General features: G+C 38.8%; 2 protein-coding genes and 1 long non-coding RNA gene across 4 annotated transcripts; 1 reads left to right on the plus strand and 2 right to left on the minus strand.

The window, feature by feature from the left end:
* Window positions 1–2,723: 2,723 nt before the first annotated feature.
* Window positions 2,724–4,592, minus strand: LOC138894125 (uncharacterized). Its single transcript, XM_070178805.1, has 4 exons — window positions 4,028–4,592; window positions 3,696–3,923; window positions 3,246–3,377; window positions 2,724–3,130 (listed from the first exon to the last, which is right to left on the minus strand). Exons 1-4 carry the CDS (start codon window positions 4,590–4,592, stop codon window positions 2,724–2,726), a joined length of 1,332 nt encoding a protein of 443 aa, XP_070034906.1.
* Window positions 4,593–5,830: 1,238 nt separating this feature from the next.
* On the minus strand, window positions 5,831–8,100 carry LOC117278781 (uncharacterized). 2 transcript variants are annotated; one of them, XR_011408619.1, is made up of 3 exons: window positions 7,912–8,031; window positions 7,369–7,579; window positions 5,831–7,224 (listed from the first exon to the last, which is right to left on the minus strand). It is a non-coding gene; the product is annotated as an uncharacterized lncRNA (long non-coding RNA). The 2 variants fall into 2 exon arrangements; XR_011408618.1 differs by having other exon boundaries at window positions 5,831–7,579; window positions 7,912–8,100.
* Window positions 8,101–8,360: 260 nt separating this feature from the next.
* Window positions 8,361–26,468, plus strand: LOC104104406 (11-beta-hydroxysteroid dehydrogenase A-like). The gene is given in 7 exon segments (XM_018773490.3): window positions 8,361–8,733; window positions 9,209–9,258; window positions 9,260–9,375; window positions 9,449–9,534; window positions 25,647–25,778; window positions 25,869–26,325; window positions 26,408–26,468. Coding segments are annotated over 6 exon segments (834 nt in total). The 5' UTR covers window positions 8,361–8,544; the 3' UTR covers window positions 26,130–26,325; window positions 26,408–26,468.
* Window positions 26,469–26,575: the final 107 nt, after the last annotated feature.

Consider the following 26,575-nt stretch of genomic DNA (forward strand, 5'->3'; position numbering starts at 1 on the left):
AAAGTTTTAAGTGCTGGTTCTTGTTTAATCGCATTTGCGAAGCAGCCTCGCATTTGCGAAGCAGCCTCGCATTTGCGAACCTGGGCTGCTGGGCTGGAGTTCGCTTTTGCGAAGAATATCTTGCATTTGCGATGGTCCCTTTTTCGCATTTGCGAAGCTTTTGGTCGCAAATGCGACCTTAGCAGTAAAGTCTCCAGTTCGCAATTGCGATATTTTGTTCGCATTTGCAATGCGAACCCCCTATCGTATTTGCGACGAATTCTAAGACTTAGCTTCATTTTGATATATTTTGAACCCTAGCTTCGATTGGAGGCGATTTTAGGAAGGGATTTTCATACCAAATCATTGGGTAAGTGCCTATAATCAATTCTCAACTACATTTCATGATTTTACACAAAATTTAACATCAAATTCATGAGAAATCTAGGGAAAATTTTGGGAATTTTGTCAAAACTTTGAAAATGGAAATTTGAGAGTCGAATAGGACTCGGATTTGGAAACAAAATACATATTTGGACTCGTGAGGCTATGGGTAGTCAAGACCTACCCTTAGACTCGGGTTTTGACCGGGCGGTCCTGGGAGTTGACTTTTGTTGACCTTTTAGAAATTGAATAAAAATCACATCTTTATTAATTAAAATTGATTTCCCTTGCATTGTATGATGTATTGAAGTCATCTTTGGCTAGATTGAACCGAGCGGAGGTGCATCTTATAAAGGAAAAGCTAAATTGAGTATTGAATTAGCCGAATTGAGGTAAGTGTCTTGCCTAACTTTGTTGAGAAAATTTTCCTTACTATTTGACATTGTTTGCTACATGCGGGGATGATACATATATGGGGTGACGATCACATATGCATGTGACAGGGTTAACCATGCTCGGGGGTAAATTATGTTATGAATTGTGTCTTGTACATTCACGTGATCTTCTTGCTTCATGCCTTACTTGATTCCAAGATACTAAGAATATAGTATTAAATGTTGGAAACTAAGACTTAGTTCATTATGACTTGATCAAATTCGATGGAATTCTGAGATTACATTGATGTGTTTCACTCGGTCATCATTATGCATAATCATTAATACATTGTTACGGCCGATATTCTTGAGATACTAGATTTTACACTTGTGTTGTAGATCATTTGTGAGATTTGTTGGAATACTTGAATAATAAGGTTCTTACGGGTTTATTGAATTATTGTTGGCTTGAAAAGTTGTGATTGGGATTCATTTGGAATATTCGTTTAAATACTCTCCTTGACATTATTTATGCTTCCTGCCTTATTTGTCATTGATATATATATGCTTGGTAAGGAAGAGTATAAAGCACGAAGGGTGATGCCGTGCCATTGTTTATACATTATCATGTGAGGGAGAGTGTAAAGCACGAAGGGTGATACTGTGCCATATTATCTGAGAGTAATAGCACGAAGGGTGATGTCGTGCCATATCATTTGTGAGTAAAAGTACGAAGGGTAATGTCGTGCCATGTTATGTGAGTAAAAGCACGAAGGGTGATGCCATGACATTGTATTTATATTATCATGTTTTTATGTTATTGCGAGTTCATGGCACGAAGGGTATTTCCGTGCAAGTGAGGACGAAGAACATGCATTATGTTATGATATCTTTTTCCTGGAGATATCTTCATGTCCTTACCTTGAATTGTTATTGTCGTACTTACGGTTCTTATATGACTTGTCATCACTGTTCTGTCTTTATTCTCTATCTCAATTGTTGTTGTGTTGCCCATGCCTTCTACTTGCTTAACTTGTAAATATCATGCCTACTTCCTGCTATTATAATTGCATCCATGACATATCTGTTTTGTTGCACTTAGGTACAGGTCTTCTTCCATGTTAGTCATTCATGTCTCTACTTGTTAACTTATAAAGATCATGTGTCCCCTTTCTTGTTTGTTATATCTATCTTCATGCCTCCACCATGCTAGTTAGTTGAAGTTACATTCCTTTTCCTAATTCTAAGTCCTAGATGCTCATGATTTGTACTACCAGTTCTTGGGTTAATTTGTAAAAGTTCAGATAATTCTTCTTATTTTTTCTACAAATTTTAATTGGATTGTATTGACTGTTAGTTGGCTTACCTAGCGGGTCGAGTTAGGTGCCATCACGACTGGTGATTTTTGGGATGTGACAGATGGATAAGAGGCAACTCTATTATATAACGGAGAAGAACAAATTCAAGACAAATAAAATCATCAAGAAATAAAAATGAGGCAGTTAGAGAACTAACATCTAATAGACAGTAAATCTTGTTCCTTTAACCAAACTTGGGATCGGTTGTGTTATAGTATAACTCAAACACAGCCGGAGTTAAAAATATTTTTTAAAGATTGATGACAAAGAAGTTATCAGACACACTATCTGTTTTTTTATGCAAGGGTTATTCGCCTGAAATAAAGATTGACTTAGACAACAGCCGAAGATAAAAGTATGGAGTTGTCGAATAAGCCCAACATTGCCTATTTTAGTAATATGTTATAGAATAGTCTTTTAATACAATGTGCTTCTCTCGCACAAAAATAACACTTAAGCGAAGTAAAAAAATTTATTCAAAACAAAATACAAAGGAGGAGATAGTAAATACATGTATCGTACTTCAAAATGCCCTTGATCGTTTACATCAAATCTGTAGTGTAGAGTTAAAGTAGCATCTTTATTTTGTATGTCATAAACATGTTACTTTTCTATTAGGTTACTAAATTCATGAAAATGCTTTTCGAATAACTTCATTGTAAACTACATTATATGTAGAATGGTCATCATCATTATCTGATGTAGGTGGTCGAATCAACAATCTGATACACTCTGAATTTTTAGCTCTCGATAATGCAGCGTAGAGTTGACCATGCGAAAAAACAGGCTCACGTAAATAAATACCAACAAAATCTAATGTTTGACCTTGTACTTTATTTATAGTCATTGCAAAACATAATCGTAAAGGAAACTGTAATCTTTTGAATGGAATAGGGACTTTTTCATCATCTGACGATATCAGTGGTATTTTAGGAATAAATACATGTGTACCCTTAAAATCACTCGTGGCAATTTTAGCACTTACAGCATGCGTTTTGAAATCACAGCATGTTAATCGTGTGCCGTTACATAACCCTTCACAAGGATTCAGATTTTGTAGTAATATAACTGGACAATTTATTTTTTAGAGTTAACTTGTACGGAGGCAAGCCAGAAGGGTTTAAAGTATGTAGAAAATCTCCGAACTGACTTTGATCAGTACGTTCAACAGTTTCATCAATAGCAACATATGTCTTTGATGTAAACGGAAATTTAGCAATAAGCATATCATTTAACTCATCAACAAAGCCATTTTTTGTTGTTAAAATAATACGAGAAGTTACTGAAAATGAATCAGAAAAAAATATACTTACATTTGGAAATATGATCTTAAATAATTCATCTAAAGATTCTTCTTCAGATGTAAAAGGAATAACTATAGAATCTCGAATTTCAATTTTGTTATCACAATTAACTTTTTCTGTTCCATTTCCAATTCTCATCAAATATTTACAAAAAGCGTGATCAGATTTGGAACGCATATTTTCAGATAACTATAATTTTTCAAGTAGGTTCCAATTATTACAATATAACAAGCTTTCGCGGATAAAGTCTTCCTTTTTTCTATTTCGAACTACATGAAGGGTTTGTCTAAAATCACCTCCAAACACAACTACTTTCCCACCAAATAGTGCATGTGAATCCATAATATCTTTCAAAAGAAAATCAAAGACTTTAATCATCTTACTCTTCACCATTGATACTTCATCCCATACGATTAGCTTTGCATCTCGAATTAAATATGTTAGTGAACTTTGTTTACTAATGTTACAACTGAAGTTTTGATCAACATCAATAGGAATTTTAAAACGTGAATGAGCAATTCGTCCTACAGGAAGGATAGAAGCTGCAACACCTGAGCTTGATGTTGCTAGCGCAATGAATTCTTTAGATCGCACGGTAGCTAACAAAGCACGGTATAAAAAAATTTACCTGTTCCTCCAGGACCGTCAATAAAGAATGCTCCCCCTCTATCTGAAAATATTCTGCCAATAATTACATTGTATGCTCTTCGTTGTTCAATATTCAGCCTTTTCTCTAACAATATATCAGCCTCATAAACAGTAATTGTTCTTTCAAAGTGAACTTCTCTTGCTTCTTTTGCTTCTCTAGAAATCTGTATAATTTCATAAATAAGGTTGTACTCATTAACATTGTGTCCCATCGAATGTAAAATTTCGTTAATATGACTCAAAACTTTATGTCGAATATCTTTCGCGGGAAGATCTGGAAAAATCTTAAAGTCTTCTGACATCGAATCTTCAAACTTTTCCCATAAGTCTTTTGGATTAGTAGGACAACAATGTACCAACAGTGTAGCAAATAGGCGTCTTAGACTGTAAAGGATCTGATAGCTCACCGCCTCTGACATACAATCAATCAAATTACTATCACAATGTAGTAATCCTCTTTTCTCTGCGGCCTCTCTAAATGTATCACAGCATACTCCATTCACTGTTCGTATATCTTCATATAATTTTGGACCTCTTATATTCATTAATAATAATCTAAAATAATATTTTTCTCCTTCAGTAGGGTGACACGTTACCACACGTCCAATAGTACATTAAAGTTTGCGGCGACTCCACATTTTCTCAGTTACTGATCACACAAAGTGTTCTGGGAATTCTTTATATAATAAGTTAAGCTCAATAGCATCATCATTTGTTTAATTCGTATAGAAAAATTCAGTTAACATAGTTTTTCTAATTATTGGGTTGTTTACCACTGTGACTATATTTGCAGTGCTTTTAAAAGAAACAAATTATTTTCCGTCAAGATGTAACTGAAGATGGTAAACACTTGGATTCGTTTCACTTATAGAGAAACCAAATAAACGCCACATAGCTTCAGGAGGGGACACCCATCTAGCTGACCGATATTCTTTTATTTTATTTATTTCTATAGTTGTGTCATTGTGTACAGAAAATGTAATTTTTGTAAAGATACTTGACGACTTTGATATCTGAACATATTTCAACATTCATGTGACAATTGAACTTACCAAGTAAATAAGGATTATAGGGAACAACCCAAGAATTGTCTAAAACGTATCCTCTGACTTTTACCTTTTCTCCGGTATTTCTTCTCCTATAAACTGGGTATGAGTTTTTTCCCTTCGACGTTTGATCAGTGTACTATTTTGGATATTCAAATTTACAACAATCCTTTTTTTCATGCATGAATTCGTAGGATTTAGTTCTCCACAGGGACCATGCATCATATGTTGAAGAACAAGTGAATAAAGATATGGTTCTGTATCTTCATTGGGTATTTCAGCACTGATGATATTATCATAAGAGTCAGATATCAGTAATTTATACTTGTTAGTCAATATGATAAGAAAATGAGCGTACAGAAAACCTCGCTTTTGAAATTCCACGGTATACATAAAAGCGGCAACTTTTCCAAATATGTTTCATTTTAGTATATCCTTTTTCAATTCTTCTACTTTGGATCTAAATACTTTACTAATTAAGTCATGTCTATTTTGAACTTCATCGATTGACAACAAATATTCTTTTATTTCTGACCAGGATTTGTTGCATGTCATAGTTAAAAATATATCAGGTTTTTCAAATCGTTGCACTAACACTATAGCATCCATATATCGTCGACGCCTATCTCTTGGTCCACCTATAAATGTAACGGGGAGGAAATTTTGCCTTCCAATGTTAGCAGCTTCTCTCTCACCAAGCCGTAAAGCATCAACAATTCCCTGTAACATATCGACTCTGAACAAGTCTGGATTAAATGACATAAAGTCTAATCTTTGTGTTTCAAGTTTTATATACTCATCTATAGAGTATTGCTGAAATAGTCTTCCTGTGTGTAAAATATCATCTTCATCGTCATTTCTCATTTGAAGTTTGTAACAATAATACTCACGAATAGAAACATTGCCTTTTTTTGTTTTTTTCGTTGAAGCACCTGCTCTTCCATTTCAAGATATCCATCAATTGAATACATATTTCTAATATTTGGTAACTCTTCATTTTGATAAGAAATAGTTTGTGTATGAGCTTTAGTCGCAGGCATAATTTTTTTAATTTTACAATGTCATCCCCCTTGACCATATGGAAATAGTAATGGATACTGTAAAAGATCATAATATCCATAATAATAATTTACTAATTGTGATCTGTTACTACTAGTATAAATTCGAATATGAGGTGCTTGAACAACATTACTACTATTTTCTTCAACCCATATTGCATCAACTTCTGATGCAATATGGAGATTATATATTCGTTGATTCAAGACTGCATCACATTTAAGCACAATATAGAAGATCGGCAGGTTTGAAACATCAGTCAACGATCTTAAAAAAATAGAATATGGATTATTTCTCAGCAAGTCCATCAGATTTCTAACTATACTTTCATCAATCCTATCGGAACAAGCCATTATGTTTGCTACTTCATTATCATTGTCATAGAAGTATAATTGCAAATTTTTTGCCTTTTCGTTCGCAGGAAATAGATCATCTATGAAATGATACATTTGTCCTTGAACTCTAAAAGTATAAATACCATGATTTCCTCTCGCTAAATCTTTGTAGTAGCTCACACTAAGTGATGTAAATGCAAAGATATTATTGTATGTTCTAATATATGTGCGAAAGCGTTTAGATTCCTCAGTATTTCCTACATATAAATTCTGCAATTTTGTGGGCATTTTGTGTGTAGTTAAGCTAACTGAACCATTGTGACAACAAAATGTAGGAGGTTCAAACTGAAATTTCTTAGCTCAGACAGAACTTACAACGGAAAAATAGTTTTAGTGGGACATATTCTGATCACATTTGGCTAATGATTGCAACTACCAAAACGTCAAAATGAATGAAGGGAGAAGCAAAGCCAGATTGGCAAGAAATAATGCTGCAATATACACAACCTTTATTCAGAATAGTGTAAGAATTCTGATTTTGTTCATTAGCCGTACCAGACATTGACCCTAGTAGCAGATAATTTTAGGATAAATATAAGTAAATATTTTCTCAGTTAAAAATGGTAAAAACTTTTTACGTAGAGGATTGTACTTGCCTACTTCAAATATTGAGGATGGGTGGGCAGAATTTGTTGCCCTGTCATAGTGGCCTGCCAACGTAGTGGCGCGATGCATAATAGCTAATAATTGCAATACAAAATGTGGCTAATGTCAAAGAATAACCAAATAAGCTTGACGAAGTAAGCGTATTTATCAGCAGATAGATACGAACATGTAGAAAATTCTACACAAAGGCAGAAAACACATATGCTTACTATTCTAACCTCTTTCAGATGACACTACAGATGCGGTAGATTTTTTTGCTCGTAGTCGGCGTTTTAGCAGTAGAGCCTGTTTTTCGGTGGATGCCATTTGCTTATATTTCTCACGCCGTCTGAAATTCATTTCTGCGTTTCGTTCTGCCAAGTAGGAAGAACTGTTTTTATTCTGAGAATGCATCTGTTTCAATGTAGTTTCTACCTCTAATTATTTGTACTTGAGGCCGAGTTTGATAAGAATCAATATCCACCACATGCAAAAGAGAGAGTAAATATTCTAAAGTACAAAAATAAGCAAATAACAACAGTAAAATGGAGACATCAATAACCCTATCTTCCTAAATCAATGTTGCTGGAGCAAAATTAGTATCTATTACAAATTGACCGAAATCCATAGCAAAATTTTGAAATTACAGAGCATGTCTCGCGAGTTGAAAGTTTTAAAGAGGTATTGTTTGGTGAGGCGCAGAAGAAATTAATCAAGCAGAGCAGAGAAATAAAGAGGGAAAAAAATAATAAGTGCAACAGCCAGAGAACAAGTGTGCTCACCAAAAGGCAAAAACGTCACAGAGGCACAACAGCTGAAACTGAAAGTGAAGCGAATAACACAGACGTAGAAAAAAGATTCAAAGAATGTTTCTGAGAAAAAATGCAATGGAAAGTTTCATGTTAAATTGCTGGAAGATAAGAATACAAGGCCACCGTTTAGTTGATGAGAAATGTCCAGTAAGTCCTCAGCATAAAGTGTTCCTTACCTTTTTTTTCAAGGACAAAACTGGCACATAGACAATATAAATATCTACCCTAGTTCGAGTTGTGCAAATAAAGTCACAGGTGTTGGGCCATAAAGTCACGGGTGTTGGCCATTAAAATCTCAATTCACCACATAAGCTCTTCAGACAGAAGCACACATGGAAAACTAATAATTGAACTTTAGCTCCTGTTAAACGCAAGCACGCACGATGACGGGAAGCTGCTTGGCTTTCCTTTATGTATAGTAGTAATATATCTTTCTTTTTTGTTTTATTATGAAGGAAAGGATCGCTCTAAATCTTTCTGTCCCTGTTCTTCATATATACTACCATTGTATGTCCTGTAGTAAATTAAAATAAAGGTTTGAGTCCACATAGTTTCACTTGTGTCTGAGCAACGCTAGCTAAAGCCACAAGACATATATAAGCCATGTTGGTGGATCTAATTCATAAAATTCTCAACTTAGTAGCCCCTCCGTTTACCTTCTTCAGCCTGTTGCTTTTCTTGCCACCTTTCCAATTTTTCAACTTCTTTCTCTCAATTTTGGGAACCCTATTTAGCGAAGATGTTGCTGGAAAGGTCGTCATCATCACCGGCGCTTCCTCCGGCGTCGGCGAGGTTATATTTTCAAGCATTTTAGTGTTGAATATTCATTTCTACTACCAAAACATGTTTAATTAATTATTACTGTGTCATTTAGTTCACAGTCTATTTACTCCTATATATGTTAATTGTTATGCGGGCATTATGACACAGGGCAGGGATACTGTTTATGCGATGAACATGCATAAGATGCCTAAATAATACTAGTACATGGATCGTTTATGTAGTTATAGCCCAAGTATTTTAGTATGCTAATGTGCCTATTTTATCTGTCTACTTCATTTCACATTCTATTATACAATATTTAATTATAAATTAGTAATAAAATATTCATAGATTTTTGTATAAACTCTTTCTGGTATTAAGTTATGCGCGAGTTTAACATCCGCAGAAACCGAACCAATATAATGTATTATAAGTTAAACGAATATTAGTTATCCAGTATCTTATACCGAAATAGCGATACAGAAATAAGTTTGTCATTTTGCAGTATCTGGCCTATGAGTACGCGAAGAGATAAGCATGTTTGACCCTTGCAGCCAGTAGCCGATAGGGCGCGTGAACTAGGTTTTCCAGATGTTATAACAGTTCATGCTGTTGTTTCAAAAGTTGACTGTAGAAGGATTGTTGACCAAACCATGACTCACTTTGGCCGGTGTAAGATCATTTGATTATTTCCCATACTAATTAATTAGAGATTTTGTTTGTAATTGTGTTTTTATGTTTGCAGTGGACCACCTGGTTAACAACGCTGGAGTGCACGCAATTACTCTCTTTGAAGATATAGATGATGTCACTGATTTTAGATCTGTCATGGTAAAATAGAAACTCATGATTATGATATCTACAATTTTGCAAATGGTGTTTGTAAGAATGTCCATATTACAAATTCTGTAACAAATTCTTTTTACGGGTATTTAATTTCATAAGCTGGACTAGAACAAGAGTGTTTACCCTAAAAATTGAGTAATAATTAAACTTATATTATAATCTTAAGGATATGTGACTTAAACCAGTACCAATTGATAAACAACGAATTAAATAGATAAATTGGATAATAAAATAAATCAAACCGGTCTGCAAACAATGCTTCGACCTCGATTCGAGATAGTCTCGAGGTTAGTTAATAAGAACAGTAAAGAATGGAACAAACAGCGATGAACAATAGGTAAAACAAAGAAAGCAGCGTATGTGTATATTCTTATCAGTGAATAATAATTGTCCCCATCACAAGTGAATGGGATCCCTCTTTATATAATAGAGGAATCCTAAATAAGGTACAACTTTAATAACGGAAGTAGATCCCATGATTGGCACTAATAAGTACTTTAATTTGATCTGTTTCGGGATTTCCGCCGTGATCTTCGACCGGTTACTGATATCTCGCCATTCCGTTATTACGCCTCACTCGAAGTCAGTCATGCTTGATCTCGATTGTTGTTGGCCTCGATCTCAATGAACACTTCGATCTCCAGGCTTGATGTTCTATCTTCGAGCTCGAGCCCGATCTATTATGAGATTACCCTCAAGGCAACTCCCCTATCAACGAAATCGAGTATGCCCAATTTCGACCGTATACAGATACTCCCCTCGTTTTTTGGAGTGTAACGAGAAGAAACGAATTCGAGACTTCGATTTAATACCTCTGTCACGCCCCAAACTCGAGTAGCGCGACCGGCGCTCAACCGAGTGAACCCAGTCGAGCAAGTCTACGTTACATCAACCTCCCATCATAACTCATGCATGATTTTTCAAAACATAATTAGATCATGACTTTCATATTGAATACATTTGGCTCAATGGCCCATATTTTTTTTTCTTTTTCACTCGTCATGGGTACATAGCTTCATAAATATCTGTGAATATAAATACATGACGAAACTCAAAACTTAAGTACATGACCCACAGTGTACATGGAGCTTCTATGACAATAGATACCTAACTACATAATACCAACTAGACTCGAGTGCCCACTGGAATTGTAGTAGGCTCACCATAATCTGATGCGCAGAAGATCCCTACGAAAGATCCATATCATCCTGTAGAAGTATACCTGCATCCATTAAAAGATGTAGCGCCCCCGGCAAAAGGGACGTTAGTACTGTCGAATAGTACTAGTATGTATAACTAAACACCCTCTCAATAGAACAATTAATATTACAAGGAGGAATAATCACAAAATCAATGAAAGTCTCGAACAATACAAAAACATCAAGTGTCACGTAAATTCCCATAATTTCAGATTAGTGAGTCTTAGCACCAATATACCATTGTTCACAATACCATTATTCACAATACTAATACCACCGTCCTCTCAATACGGAGTCCGATCACGACCCGATCGGCTAGGTTATCTTATTCGAGACATCAAACCCTTTGTTTTTATATCAATCATAGCATTTCATATTTCTTTTATTAAAGTACATCAAAAGACTATAAAAACATCGCGTAGGTTGAAATATCAAGCCTTATTATACTTGCATCATTCTAAACTTCTTTTAGGGTCAACTGAGAGCCATATGATCTATACGCGGAACACATAATATAAAATAATTGAAACAACATGTACAAACAAGGCCAATTAAAATGGCTCATAATATCTGCGTTGACAATGCATCTTATTTGACCGTCCATATCCCTCTCTTATCTTACCCCTATGCATTTCATAGACCGTCCCTAGTGTTCACATATCATATTATACACCTATGCGTTTCATAGACCATTCATAGGATTTCATACACAATACACCTATGCGTTTCATAGACCGTTCATAGGATTCACATATACCATATGATACACTTGTGTGTTTTATAGACCGTAAACACCGTGTTTACTTACACAATACACCTGTGCGTTTCATAGACCGTTCACAGTGTTTACTTACACAATATACATGTGCGTTTCATAGACCATTCACAGTGTTCACATATCATATTATACACATATGTGTTTCATAGACTGTCCACAGGATTCACATATACCATACGATACACCTGTGCATTTCATAGACCGTTCACAATGTTTACTTACACAATACACATGTGCATTTCATAGACCGTTCACAGTGTTTACATATCATATTATACACATATGCATTTCATAGACCGTCCACAGGATTCACATATACCATACGATACACCTGTGCGTTTCATAGACCGTTCACAGTGTTTACTTACACAATACATCTGTGCGTTTCATAGACCGTTCACAGTGTTTACTTATACAATACACCTGTGTGTTTCATAGACCGTCCACAGGATTCACATATACCATACAATACACATGTGCGTTTCATAGACCATACACAGTGTTTACTTACACAATACACCTGTGTGTTTCATAGACCGTTCACAGTATTTACTTACACAATACACATGTACGTTTCATAGACTGTTCACAGTGTTCATATATCATATTATACACATATGTGTTTTATAGATCGTCCGCATGATTCACATATACCATACGATACACGTGTGCATTTCATAAACCATTCACAGTGTTTACTTACACAATACAACTGTGCGTTTCATAGACCGTTCACAGTGTTTACTTACACAATACACATGTGCGTTTCATAGACCGTTCACAGTGTTCACATATCATATTATACACATATGCGTTTCATAGACCGTCCACAGGATTCACATATACCATACGATATACCTGTGCATTTCATAGATCGTTAACAATGTTTACTTACACAATACACTTGTGCGTTTCATAGACCGTCCATAGGATTTCATAACACGATATACCTATGCATTTCATAGACCATCCATAGGGTTCATAACACATCATTATGCATATAACCATGTATAAACTCAAAGCGACATGATTAACATTACATTAAGGTCGTAAGTTCCCGGATCATTGGAACACTTCATGTTCATGCCCATCATGGAGAAACATAGAACATTACATTAGCACATGCATGGTGAATCAATAAGTCAATTTCAATGGCACATAAGCCCAATTTCCTTTCTTAAGGTTCATCATCATTTAACATAGGACATCTCTCTTCCATCTCGTTATTTACCCACTTGACATCTTGAGGTCATTAGCTAAGTTCATGATTCTTGAGGACTTAACATCGAAGTCATTTACATGCATTATTTCAGAAGCATACAACTATAGTTGAAACCATTGGGACATACAACACCTCATAATTCTCATTTAGGCGAACAACCACATTTCATCTTCATACTATCACTTCATTAGTACTTTCAATTACATACAACATCATTATTTTATTGGTTCCCTTCTTGACATACATATTATTCTTTATTCATGGCACGATGGTCGTATCTTATATTCCATACTTTCATTTCATTACTTTCAATACTCATCATCATATTTCACACATCATTTTATTTCATTGGCTCTATTGGCCACAATCATAACTTTCATTATTGGCACGGTGTCTACACTTTATATCCCTAACTCACTACTTTCACTTTTAAGCATCTTTATAAATTATCGACAACAAAGAATCTCAAATCACGAATTTTAGTACACCCATGAGCAAATAAGAGTCTTATGTACATTGAGACTTCTTACACAATTTGGCATAATAACCTTCACTTGAAACGCTACTTGGAGTCATAATATTTTTATACTCAACTCATGCTTTGAATACATTCCCAAAGGATAACATCATATGATAAGAGTATCCGAAATACATTTTGAATATATACCTTTTAACACAAAGCTTATTTGGAATAATTGATTCATAAAGAATAACTCGGGACTTACAAGAGCATCATGAAATTCAATTCTATGAAAGAAATTTAGCCAATATACCTCGCTTTGAGCTTTTCTTAAATTACTACAACATTCTGGAAATTCTAGCAATCCCAATCTGTTTTGAGACATAACAAAATTGAACCATAATTAGGAAGATATTCATGGTCTCAACTCGTTTGAGATTTTATCAAACACTAGGTGTGCAAATTTAACTACAAGGTTCTTCTACAAGATTTCCTTCACTCCATAACTCAATATTTACTTATTTGAGCTCAACAATATTCCCACAAACCTTATTGGTACAAGCATATATACATAATACTCTTACACCCAAGAATCATACTCCCAATCACCAAACTTTTACCCCAATCTCGAAATTGAAGATTAAGGGTTTGAATCTTACCTCTTAGATGAAGATCTTGTGATTAACTTCCTTGATTCTTGAACATTGGTGCAAGATTGGATGATTATAATATTAGGTTCCCTCCCTTTCTCTCTAAAATTCTCTTACCTCTCTCTTAAACCCTTATAAAAATACCGTAAAATAAGCCCCAAAGCCTATTTATCAAAATGGGGTCGGGTTATGAAAAGAGGAAAATTAACCCTCCGAACTAAGCTATGCGGTCGCACAATGGACCACACAATTGGTGTGCGGGTCGCACAATAGTCGCATAAATTGGTGCCCAGAACTGGGCTGTTCTGGTCCATTCTGCGACCAGTTTGGGGTCACATAACCATTTTGCGATCGCATAATGGTCGCATAATCGCATTCTGTCAGCCTTTGGTAATTTGGTCATAACTTCTTGTAGGAATGTCCAAATGATGAACGGTTTGAAGCGTTGGAAACTAGACTCAAAGAGATTTAATTTTATAGGTAATACACTATATAACTCTTCATATCCAGATAGGTATGCTCATTTAAAGTTATGTCTTGTGCGAACTCACTTGAAACTTTATTCTATCATGAAATTTTCAACTTTGCCTTAGCCTTGGGGATCTTCTTAAACCATAAACCATTCTTAATGCACTTCATACATATATTATCATGATCAATTGATATCATTCATATAATAGTCCTTGTCTACATACAAAATAATATAATTAGCGCACATCAACTTTCTTACTAGCGCTCAAGTACTTCAAAAGTTTCCGGGGTGTTACAACCTCGATCAATTATGACGTCAACATCGTGACGTAAGCGACAGAAGCGATTAAAGCATCACGTCTGCACAGTTCCCAAGGTCATTAATTAACGCCAATTGATGGTCGGCCACCAGTGCTTTCAAACCATCAAAGTGTCTATTATAAATAGACCACCTTCATAATCTTCTCAAATTTTACTTTCAAACTTCTTCTAATCTTCAAAAGCTCTTCTATTCTCTTCAAGTACATCAACTTTGCCGGTTTTCGTTTGCCAATCTCTTATTAAAACACAAATTCCGTCTTCTTCTTCCTTAAACCTCATATAGCAATGGCAAAAACATCAAAGACCGTTCCTCAAGAAGAAAAGGACTCCTCATCGCGGACGGTCGGTGACAAAACACCGGTGGAGCCACGTATTGAAGAGTGCATCCCCGGGCCATGTGAACTTACTTCCTACTTTAAAGTCGAAAAACCCTCTTCGGTTCCTGGCCGATGCGAGCCCATGTCTAGATACATCTGTTCGATATCCGAAGGCGATCTTGAGCATGTGAAAAAAGAGTGCCACTGGGAGAATAAAGAGGTGGTGATTCCTACCCCCAAGGAGGACATCACCACTCATGTGAAAGGGTTCTTAAGTGTGTATACTTACCCTTTCACACTGGATTCCGTCGATCCGGTCATAATCGACTTCTGTCGCCAATACCGGGTAACCCTAGGCCAGATCTACCCCTCTTTTTGGCACATTGTCATTTTGCTCAGATTCTTCTCGAGCAAGGTCGAGGGGATGTCTTTCACCATCGATCATCTCATTAGGTTATACAACTCTCGTATTTATCGGGGCGAACTGATAAGGCTTCAACGCTGGGCCACGAAGGTGTTGTTCTCGAGCATAGACGAGGACAAGAACTGAGGATGGATGGGCCGATTTTTCCGAGTCAGGACCTCCGACTTAATCCCCGCCGAGAAGATGTCATTCCCCGAAGAATGGAACATGAAGTGTAAGTAGAACCTCACTGATAACGTTTGATTACTTGTTATGTTTCCTTTACCTCTTCTCATCTATATTCTTCTTTATGGTGCAGGTTCCCCCTGGTTTCCTGGTGCAGTCCCGGACCTTGCAGGTTGGGTTCGACAACTCGTTTCAACCTCTTCGTATGCTAAGCACTCGTGGCGCGATTTGGCCAAGGGTCGATGGGAGGCCAAAAATTATGGTAAGTTCCCATGTCCGTGTTTGATGATTTCCTGTGAAATACTTCTTTATAACTTGATTTCTTCTTATACAAGACTTGAAGATAATGTCTTCATGAGGCAGCCTCCCCCGGGGAAGAGGAGGTCCCGAAGCCAACCAAAGACAAGAAAAGGAGAAGGTCCTCGCCTCCAGATACCCCAAAGCCCAGGAAAAGTAGGACTCGAAAGTCGAAGACTGATCCCGCCGTTCTGTCTGCCATTGTAGTCCAAACGTTATGAGATGAAGATGAGTATAGAGAAGATGTCGACTGCCTGCTAGTGGCTCGGAAGAGGGAAAGCATCGAAGCTTCGAAAACTACTGAGCCAGTGACGGTCGGGGAGGTTCAACCGCAGACCGAGGTGATCTCGGAGGAATGTCAGAGCAGAGTCCCCGAGTCATCGGGTATTAATGATGCCTCCTGCTGTGATGAGATTTTGAGGACCTTCAAAGAGAAGAGAATGCCCCAAGTGACTCGCTCGGTGCAATTAACATTGATGATTCGCCGTCCGACCCCACGTTCTCTGAAGGGCAGTTTTGGGATGCTCGGTCCATGGGGGCCCACGATAGGGGGGACGGCCCCCGAAGGGAATGATATATTTCGCGGCTGCTTCGGGGGGGTCGATGATGTTTACGACCTGGACACATCACTCATTTTTTATGAGGCTCAGCGGCTTCTGAATCAAGTGAGTTTTAGCCCATGTTACCATGCTTGCATTTGTTCTTATTTCTCTAAGTGTGATTTCCTTCTTTTTTGTACAGGCTACGATGCTCCATAGAGAAGCCTCCTCCAAATACCGAGCTGAGCTGGACCGATGTGAGGCTGATCTCAAAAAGCTTACAGAGGAGAGAGATGCCCCAAACTCCTCTATGTGCAAAAAGAAGAGAATATCATGAGTATTCGAGCCGAGATGACAAGAGCTCATCAAGATCAGACCGAGCTCATTGAATGGGTAATGTAAATTTTTGGGAGCTTGTTATGTATTAACTTGGTATTGGTGACTAACACTCTGATCCTGCAGGTTCAGCAGAAGGCCAAATTGGTTGAGCAGCTTCGTGAGGAGGCCAAGATGAAAGAGGCAGAGATTTTGGGGTGGAAGCAGAACATGGACCGTCTCGCCTCGGAGAAAGATGCAGTTCGGGCCCAACTATCTTCGGTTGAGCGTCAACTCTAAAGTGTGAAGGAGGAGAACTTGGCCCAAGCCTAGAAGGTTGAAGATCTCGAGACTCGGTTGGCTGCTAAGCTTGCAAGCCTGCAAGGGCCACATCCGAGGCAAAGGCGCTCGTGGCCTCCTACCAAGCCAACGCTGAAGTCGCTAACACTCGGGCAAAGGAAATTTCTGATGATGCTGAGGTTAGATTGTCCCTGTTGCCGAGCATGCTAGGCGCCCGTCTCGGAGAGAGACTCTTGAGGAGGTACATGCTCGTGACTTTGACCTCGCGATTGATATCGAGAGTGTGAAGGTTTTGGAGGACGAGGCCGGAGCTTTGCTTTCCGATGATGAAGACTCTACGAGTGGATCCGAGAACGGAGGAGATGAAGATGAAGCTCCCGAAGATACGGCTCCCGAGGCGGACTAGGCACTTAGGATTTTTTCTCCTTGTGTAAGACCCTGTCTGGTCTTTGTAAATACTTTGCATATATGAAAGATTCCTTTTCTTTCCGTTTCGTCTCCGATTTCTGATTTATGATAAATTCTGTTTTGCTTTTGCCTTGTGAAAACTTTATTGCAATCGGGTTGTTGTAGCCTCTATAATCGAGTGAGCAATAGCTCGAACACAAAGTAGAACAAACCTCTTAGGTTTTTTAGTTAAGCGAGGGCGAGTCCCCGAGCTCAACAATATGTTCGGGATTTTGATTTCGGATGGCTTGATCGAAGCCGTAATTGTACTATTTTTATTGTCGAGTTCGAGTAAGTTTCAACTCACAGTAACAGACCCCTTAAGGTTTTATATCAAATAATAATGAATCCTCGAGCTATATTCAAGTCAGTTTTATTTGAGCTCGGAATAGTGGAACCCTTAGGTCCGAATTGAGTGAGAACAAAATCTCGAACTCTAAGTGTATTGGCCCTTAGGCTCTTTAGATAGGGTCGATATGGCCTCTAAAAGATGGCTATTTTTTCCCCTTTTCAGCTTAGAAGACTTAGTAAAAAAATTCTTTATGCCTTAACACATATTTTTTACCCATTGGGTTTTTTAGGGTTCGATGTCGATTGAAACCCCTTTGCTTTTTTTGCCTTAGTACATTTGTGTTAAGATAATTTGATACCTCTTAAGGTTTTTCGAGGGCTGATTTCATCGAAGCCCTTTTGATTACTTGCCGAGGGTAGCCTTTTTTAACCGATTTTTCAAAGAATTCGAAGGCCTATTATTATTGTGGGATTCGGACGTCTCCGAGACGCCTTAATTTGGTCGTAGCCTTTGGGTATGCCTCTTGGGCTTATTTCCCAATAACACTTCAAACTTGTTCAAAGTGTTAGTCCCCGAGAGTGATGTCCTTGGCCTATAGATCGAGGGGTGCCTCTTTGAGGTCTTATGAATTTGAGTTTATATTACTCGAATATGTCGATCGTCGACGGCAGTCCCCGAGTGTATGAGGTATATTTGCACTTGGCCTTTGAGCCATTTCTCACAAAATCATAAGTATGGAGCTTGTATAGTAGAAAATTTTCTTTGAGACACAAGATGTTTGATATAGAAAGAATGCTTATTTGTATAATTTATACATGCGTACATGTTTTTTCATCGGGACTCGACTAATCTATACGGATACGGTTCATTCGACCATTTGGCCAATTACAAAGTTTCTCTATCGAGACCATTTGACACGAAGTATTTTTCTCGAAAGTGTAACATCCGAGGGTGATGCCCCTCAGTATTCGAGGTTGATTGTAAAGAAGCCTTGGATACTTTTGAATTGTCCTCAGGTAGCACATAATTGTTGCTTCGTTAAAAACCTCGCCAGAAAAACCCACTTGGGACAAAAACCGATCTAAGTGAAAAAGAGTGCAACACGTGCTTTAAAACCTGAGGTCTCAATGTCTTCGATCGAACACCTACAGTGAGTTAGCGTCGAATATATAAATGAAAAAAGGGATAAAGTCATACCTTAGCAATAATACCGTTTGAGAAGTGATATGTTCCAATTATTTGGCAGTTGTTCGTCGTCTATCGTGCCGAGCTTATAAGATCCCTTTCTGACGATGTCGAGGACTTGGTAGGGTACCTCCCAATTTGGGCCGAGCTTCCCTTCATTAGGATCTCGAGGATCTCGAGTGTTGATGGTGACTTTCCTCGGGACTAAGTCCTCGACTCTGAAGTGGCGAAGGTTGGTTCTCCTATAGTAGTATCTTTCGATTCGTTGCTTTTGTGCAGCCATTCGAACGAGTGTGGCTTCTTGTTTTTCATCCAATAATTCGAGGCTAGTATTCATAGCCTCGTGATTTGACTCTTCTGTTGTATGTCGAAACCTGGCACTGGGTTCCCCGACTTCAACTGGAATCAAGGCTTCGGAGCCATATACTAAGGAGAATGGGGTTGCCCCCGTATTGGACTTTGATGTTGTTCGATATGCCCAAAGAACTTCGGGTAGAATTTCTCTCCATCTCCCCTTAGCGTCGTTCAACCTTTTCTTTAGGTTTTGAATGATAGTCTTGTTCGTCGATTTGGCCTATCCGTTTCCACTAGGGTGATACGGCGTTGATAATATCCTTTTTATTTTGTGATCTTCGAGGAATTTCGTCACTTTGCTGTCGATAAATTATTTTCCATTATCACACACTATTTCGGCGGGTATCCCAAATCGACATATGGTGTGATCCCAGATGAAGTCTATAAGCTCTTTCTCTCTCACGTTCGATGTGTGATCCCAGATGAAGTCTATAAGCTCTTTCTCTCTCACTTTCTCGAACGCATGTGCTTCAACCCATTTAGAGAAATAGTCATAAATAAATAAAATGAATTATCTTTACCTGGGGCCGATGGCAGAGGGCCGGCGATATTTATTCCCCATTCCATGAATGGCCATGGGGATAGGACTGAATGAAGTTGTTCTCCGGGCTGATGGATCATCGGTGCAAACCTTTGACATTTATCATATTTTTGAATAAACTCCTTAGTGTCCTTTTCCATGCTATCCCAGTAGTATCCTGCTATAATGATTTTGTGAATCAGTGATTCAGCGCCGGAGTGGTTCCCACAAGTGCCTTTATGGACCACTCGTAAAACATAATCGGTGTCTCCTGGTCCTAAGCATACTGCCAATGGTCCATTGAATGTCCTTCTGTATAATGTTCCATCTTCAGCCTATGTGAATCGAGCAGCTTTGGTTTGTAGGGCCCTCAACTTTTTAGGATCCGATGGGAGCTTTCCGTTCTTCAAGTATTCAATATATTTATTCCTCCAATCCCAGGTTAAGCTTGTAGAGTTTATCTCGACATGACCTTCCTCGATCACGGATCTCGAAAGTTGAACGACAGTCCCCGAGCCGATCTCATCTTCCTTGACCGATGACCCCAAATTTGCAAGTGCATCGGCCTCACTATTTTGTTCTCGAGGTATATGCTGCAAAGTCCATTCCTTGAAACGGTGCAAAGTTACCTGCAGTTTGTCCAAATACCTTTGCATTCTATCCTCTCGAATTTCGAAGGTTTTGTTTACTTGGTTCACCACTAGTAAAGAATCACACTTGGCTTCAATGACTTCTGCTCCCAAGCTTTTAGCTAGCTCGAGACCTGCAATCATGGCCTCGTACTTGGCCTCATTGTTAGTCAACTTAGAAGTTTTGATAGGTTGCCTAATAGTGCTACTCGTGGGCGGCTTTAAAACGATGTCTATCCCGGACCTCTTCACATTCGAAGCACCGTCTGTGAAGAGGGTCCATACCCCCGATGATGTACCCGATTTTAACAAGAGTTCCTTTTCAACTTCGGGTACGAGGGTTGGCGTAAAATCGGCCATGAAGTCTGCTAAAATTTGAGACTCGATGGCCGTCCGGGGTTGATATTCGATATCGTACCCACTAAGTTCGATGGCCCATTTAGCCAATCGGCCCGATAGTTTGGGCTTGTGCAAAATATTACGAAGTGGGTAAGTGGTTAATACGCATATGGGGTGACATTGAAAGTATGGTCTTAACTTTCTAGAGGCGCTTATCAGTGCAAGTGCCAATTTCTCCAAGTGTGGATATCTAGTTTCTGCTTCTCCTAAGGTTCGACTTACATAATAAATGGGAAATTATGTACCTTGCTCTTCTCGAACTAGGACACCACTTACCATGATTTCCGATACTGCCAAGTACAAGTAAAGTTTCTCATCTGCCTTTGGAGTGTGAAGCAGTGGTGGGCTCTATAGGTATCGCTTCAATTCCTCTAATGCTTGTTGGCATTCTGGGGTCCAGGCAAAATCGTTCTTCTTTTTGAGTGGAGAGAAAAAATTGTGGCTTCGATCCGACGACCTCGAAATGAATCGGCCTAAGGCATCTATCCGTCCAGTTAGCCTCTGCACGGCTTTTACACTGTCCACGACGGTAATGTTTACGTTGGCCTTGATTTTATCGGGGTTGATCTCGATCCCCCGATTCGATACCATGGCACCCGAAAGCACATTTCTCAGGGTTGATCTTCATATTGTATTTCCTTAAAATCTCGAACGTTTCCTGCAAATGAGCCAAATGGTCCTCTGCGCGCAGGGACTTAACTAGCATGTCATTAATATAAACTTCCATTGATTTACCTATTTGTTCTTCGAACATTTTATTTACTAGGCATTGGTAAGTAGCTCCTTTTTTTTAGCCCGAAGGGCATTACATTATAACAATATGTTCCACACTTGGTGATAAATGAAGTCTTTCTCTCGATCCTCCGGGTTCATTTGGATTTGATTGTACCCGGAATAGGCATAGATAAAAGTAAGGATCTCGTGGCCGGCCGTGGCATCGATCATGCGATCGATGTTAGGCAGTAGAAAAGAATCTTTGGGGCACGCCTTGTTTAAATCATTATAATCTACACATATTCTAAGTTTGTTCGCCTTTTTAGGGACTACAACTACATTGGCTAACCATTCGGGATATTTCACCTCCTGAATGGACCCTATTTTGAGAAGTTTAGTTACCCCGTCTTTATGAATGCGTGCTTTACCTCGGACTGGGGTCTTCTCTTTTCCTTCACCGATTTGAACCTAGGGTCCAGGCTTAGCCGATGCGTCATTATCTCCGGTGGGATCCATTTCATGTCTAAATGGGACCAAGCAAAACAATATATGTTATCAATAAAAAATTGAATAAGATTTTTCCTGAGTTTGAAGGTTAATCCCGTTCCCAGGTATACCTTTTGCTCAGGCAGATACTCGATCAATATAAACCGTTCCAGTTCTTCGACCGTTGATTTGGTGGCGTCAGAATCTTCGGGAACAATAAAAGTTCGAGGGGTCAGAAAATCCTCCTCTTCTTCTTCTTCTATCTCCTGCTTCCCCGATTCGGTCGAGGCCGGTGGCTGTGATTACTATTTGACTTCCTGTTTACCTTTGATGCTCGACCTTTCCGAGGTTGATAGTGTCGAAATCGATGTTACCTCATCGACCGCAAATATTTTCTTTGCAGCATGCTGCTCCCCGTATACTGTTTTTACACCGTCCGACGTCGGAAATTTCATCATTTGGTGGAGAGTCGAAGGGACTACCCTCATATTGTGGATCCAAGGCCTTCCGAGCAGGGAATTGTACCTCATGTCACCCTCGATTACGTGGAACTTGGTATCTTGAATGGTTCCAGCCACGTTCACCAGTAGAATAATCTCCCCTTTAGTTGTTTCACTGGCAATATTGAAGCCGTTTAAGGCCCGAGCTGCGGGCACGATTTTATTTTGTGGGCCGAGCTGCTCCACGACCCTTGATTGGATGATATTCGCCGAGCTACCTGGATCCACTAAAACACGCTTAACTTGAAATTTATTTAATAAGATAAAAATTAGCAGAGCGTCATTGTGGGGCTGAGAAATGCTTTATCCTTCTTCGTTGTTGAATGATAAAGTGCCTTCGGGCACATAATCTCAGGTTCGTTTTTCCCTAATGATTGATACCTTAGTGCGTTTGAATATGGGTCCCTGTGGAATGTCGACCCCACAGACGATCATATGAATGACATGTTGGGGTTCCTCATGTTCATTTTTCCTGTTGGCATCCCTTTCTCTGAAATAATTCTTGGCTCGATCACTGAGGAACTCTCGAAAGTGGCCCTCATTGAATAGACGGGCTACCTCCTCCCTTAATTTCAGGCAATCCTCGGTCTTGTGACCATGCGTGCCATGATACTTGCATATCAAATTTGGGTTTCTTTGGGAAGGATCGGTTTGTATGGGTCTGGGCCACCTAGTATCTCTGATCCTTCCGATTGTCGATACAATTCATCGATGCTAAAGTTATACTCCGATAACTGAGGTGCCTCTGTGGGATCAGCATACTTGTAAAAACCACTTTTGCTCATAAGTCCCCGAGAATTCTGTCCTCGATCACTTCTTCGATCTTCCCGGGCGAAATTGCATCCTGAACTATTGTTCCTTCGATCTGCGGTATATGGTTGATATCGGTCTCTGGTCGACCTTGCCTCCATGTCGACGTCTCTCTGGTTTTTAACTGTCGACCTGTTTGGATGTACTGAACCGGAAGGGGCTCCTAATTGGTCATCCTCGACCCTGATCTTCGATTGATATCGATTGTGCACATCTGCCCAAGTTACAACTGGATACTCGATCAAATTTTGTTTTAACTGACGTGATGCTATCGAACATCGCTCGTTCAACCCTTGGGTGAAAGCTTGAACGGCCCAATCATCTGTGACCGGTGGCAACTCCATGCGTTCCATTTGAAATCGGGACACGAACTCCCTCAGCATTTCATTATCCCTTTGTCTTACCTTGAAAAGGTCTGATTTCCTCGTTGCGATCTTTATGGCCTCGGCGTGTGCCTTTACGAAAGAATCTGCTAATATGGTAAATGAGTCGATGAAATTTGGTGGCAAGTTGTGATACCAAATCATTGCTCCCTTCGAAAGGGTCTCTCCGAATATTTTCAACAACACATATTCGATTTCATCATCTTCTAAATCGTTACCCTTGATGGCGCATGCATATGAAGTAACACGCTCGTTGGGATCGGTGGTCCCATTATATTTCGGTATGTCTATCATACGAAACTTCTTTGGAATAGGCTTCGGAGCCGCACTTGGAGGAAACGACTTTTGTACAAACTTCTTCGAATCCATCCCTTTCAAGATTAGCGGTGCCCCCGGTATCTGATCAACTCGAGAGTTGTATGTCTCCATTTTTTTATCGTCGGCTTCGATTCTCTTCTCCTCTGATTCAATTATTTTGGTGAGCTCCTCGAGCATTTTCATTACCATAGGATCAGTCCCCGATTCACTACCATTCGACCTTTCCGGTATTGGCTCGGTACGGCGAGTAATTTCTGGCTTGACCCTATTCGAAGCTCTATGTTGATTTTGTAACTGAGTAATAGCGGCTTGCTGAGCCTGAAGCATCTCTAATATCACTTGGAGATTGACTCCTTCGTCTCTTCTGCCCAGTGTTTCTTGGCCACTAGATCGGCCTTCTCTGTGTACACTCCCATGAGATCTGCGCCTAGGTCCGCGTTTAGAGCAACGTGCGAACTGACATTGACTGGGTTGGCAACCGGTGCTCCCCCGAGATTAGCTTGTGGCACCTCAACTCCTAGAGCAATCACATTTTTTTTTTCACCGTGGAATCCGAGGCCATTGTCACCGTGTGTGGATGCGTTTTGTGATTTTGACATGTTTTAACTTGAAAGCAAAGATACTTGATAAGAATAAGCGTAAAATAGTGTGTTTTACCAGAATCAATACTGAACAATCACTATTATTCTTAGTCCCACGGTGGGTGCCAAACTGTTTACCCTAAAAATTGAGTAACAATTAAACTTATATTGTGGTCTTAAGGATATGTGATTTAAACTAGTATCACTTGATAAACAACGAATTAAATAGATAAATTGGACAATAAAATAATTAAACCGGTTTGCAAACAATGCCTCGACTTCGATTCGAGATAGTCTCGAGGTTAGTTAATAAGAAGGATGGAACAAACAGCGATGAACAGTAAGTAAAACAAAGAAAGCAGCATATGTGTATATTCTTATCAGTGAATAATGATTGTCCCTATCACAAGTGAATGTGATCCCTCTTTATATAATAGAGGAATCCTAAATAAGGTACAACACTAATAACGGAAGTAGATCCTATGATTGGCACTAATAACCACTTTGATTTGATTTGTTCTAGGATTTCCGCCGTGACCTTCGACCGGTTATTGATATCTCGCCATTCCGTTATTACGCCTTACTTGAAGTCAGTCATGCTTGATCTCGATTGTTATTGGCCTCGATCTCAATTAACACTTCGATCTCCAGGCTTGATGTTCTATCTTCGAGCTCGAGCCCGATCTATTATGAGGTTACCCTCGAGGCAACTCCTCTGCCAACGAAATCGGGTATCCGATTTCGACAGTATACAAAGAGCTTTACCAAATCCAAACTTGAAAATTTTCGAGTCAGCTTTTTATAATGCCCGAAGCGCGATGGAAGAGTTGCTTAGTCGCTAGTTTGTCGTGCCTGTGCCTGATAAATGGGGATCGCACTGATAGTGTAATAAATACGTGAAGGGTCGGTTAGTTGCCTTATTTTTGAGATACTGATTTCACATTACCTAATACTATGATAAATTTTGTTGTTTCCGTGTGTAGAAATTAAACTCAAAATTGTGTATCATGGCATTTTGCAGGACATCAACTTCTGGGGTTCTGTTTATATGACCCGATTTGCTATCCCCTATCTTAGATATTGTGGGGGGAGGATCAGTGTGCTTTCTTCATCTGCTTCTTGGCTGCCTGCTCCAAGATCAAGCTTTTACAATGTAATTACGAACTCTATCTGCTTTTATTGTTCCCTTTATGGGAATGACAATAGTTGATACTGACCAAGTACCAACCCACACCAAATTTAGGCAAGCAAAGCAGCAATATCTCAATTCTTTGAGACATTAAGGATTGAGTTGGGGCAGGATATCAAGATAACTCTGTTAACACCTGGCTTTGTTGAATCTGAACTCACGCAAGGCAAATACATTGCTAAGGGTGGCGATGTAGAGGTTGATCAAGGAATGAGGGATGCAAGTTTTTCTCTTTGTGCCCTTTTTGCCTTGTTTCTACATTTTAATGTGCGGCAGTTATTAACTAGCTTTACCGTGAGTAGTAAATCTTATTAATTTGCTGAACTACACAAAGGTAGTAAAGAATCGTTTTAGTCGGCCATAACATGTGTCAAATGTTGACGGCGTAAAAATTATTTACATGGTGATTAGTACATGTAATTAGTTAATTACACCTTTTAAAAGACTAGTCTAGTACTAGTGTATTTATTTATTTAAGTTTTCCTTTTTGCAGCAAGCAATGATCTCACATGTGTTGTATGTGAAACGGCTTCTCGTAGTTAATTTTTAACAACTGCTATCATGGCTCAGTTTCTCTCTCTATATATGTAGAGTGGATGATGTTAATTTATCAAATCCAAATTAAAATATGAATTAGACTAATTGATAGTAGTAATTTGAACTGAAATTGCTGAAATTTTGACCAGCTAAAGCAGTCATAGAAAATGGGCAGAGCAGGGAGCATGTTTCCTCAGTAATTTATTGGTTTAATAACTTTTTGG

Source organism: Nicotiana tomentosiformis, chromosome 6 (assembly GCF_000390325.3).
Source record: "Nicotiana tomentosiformis chromosome 6, ASM39032v3, whole genome shotgun sequence".
Classification (NCBI taxonomy): domain Eukaryota; kingdom Viridiplantae; phylum Streptophyta; class Magnoliopsida; order Solanales; family Solanaceae; genus Nicotiana; species Nicotiana tomentosiformis.

Bases quoted from the DNA above. Each gene is read 5' to 3' on its own strand.
- LOC138894125 (XM_070178805.1), bottom strand. From the start codon at position 4,592: ATGAATATAAGAGGTCCAAAATTATATGAAGATATACGAACAGTGAAT. The intron at 3,924-4,027 runs GTAAATTTTTTT...TCCTTCCTGTAG, and splicing joins TGACGGTCCTGGAGGAACAG to GACGAATTGCTCATTCACGT. The intron at 3,131-3,245 runs GTCAGTTCGGAG...ATCCTTGTGAAG, and splicing joins TGTTGAACGTACTGATCAAA to GGTTATGTAACGGCACACGA.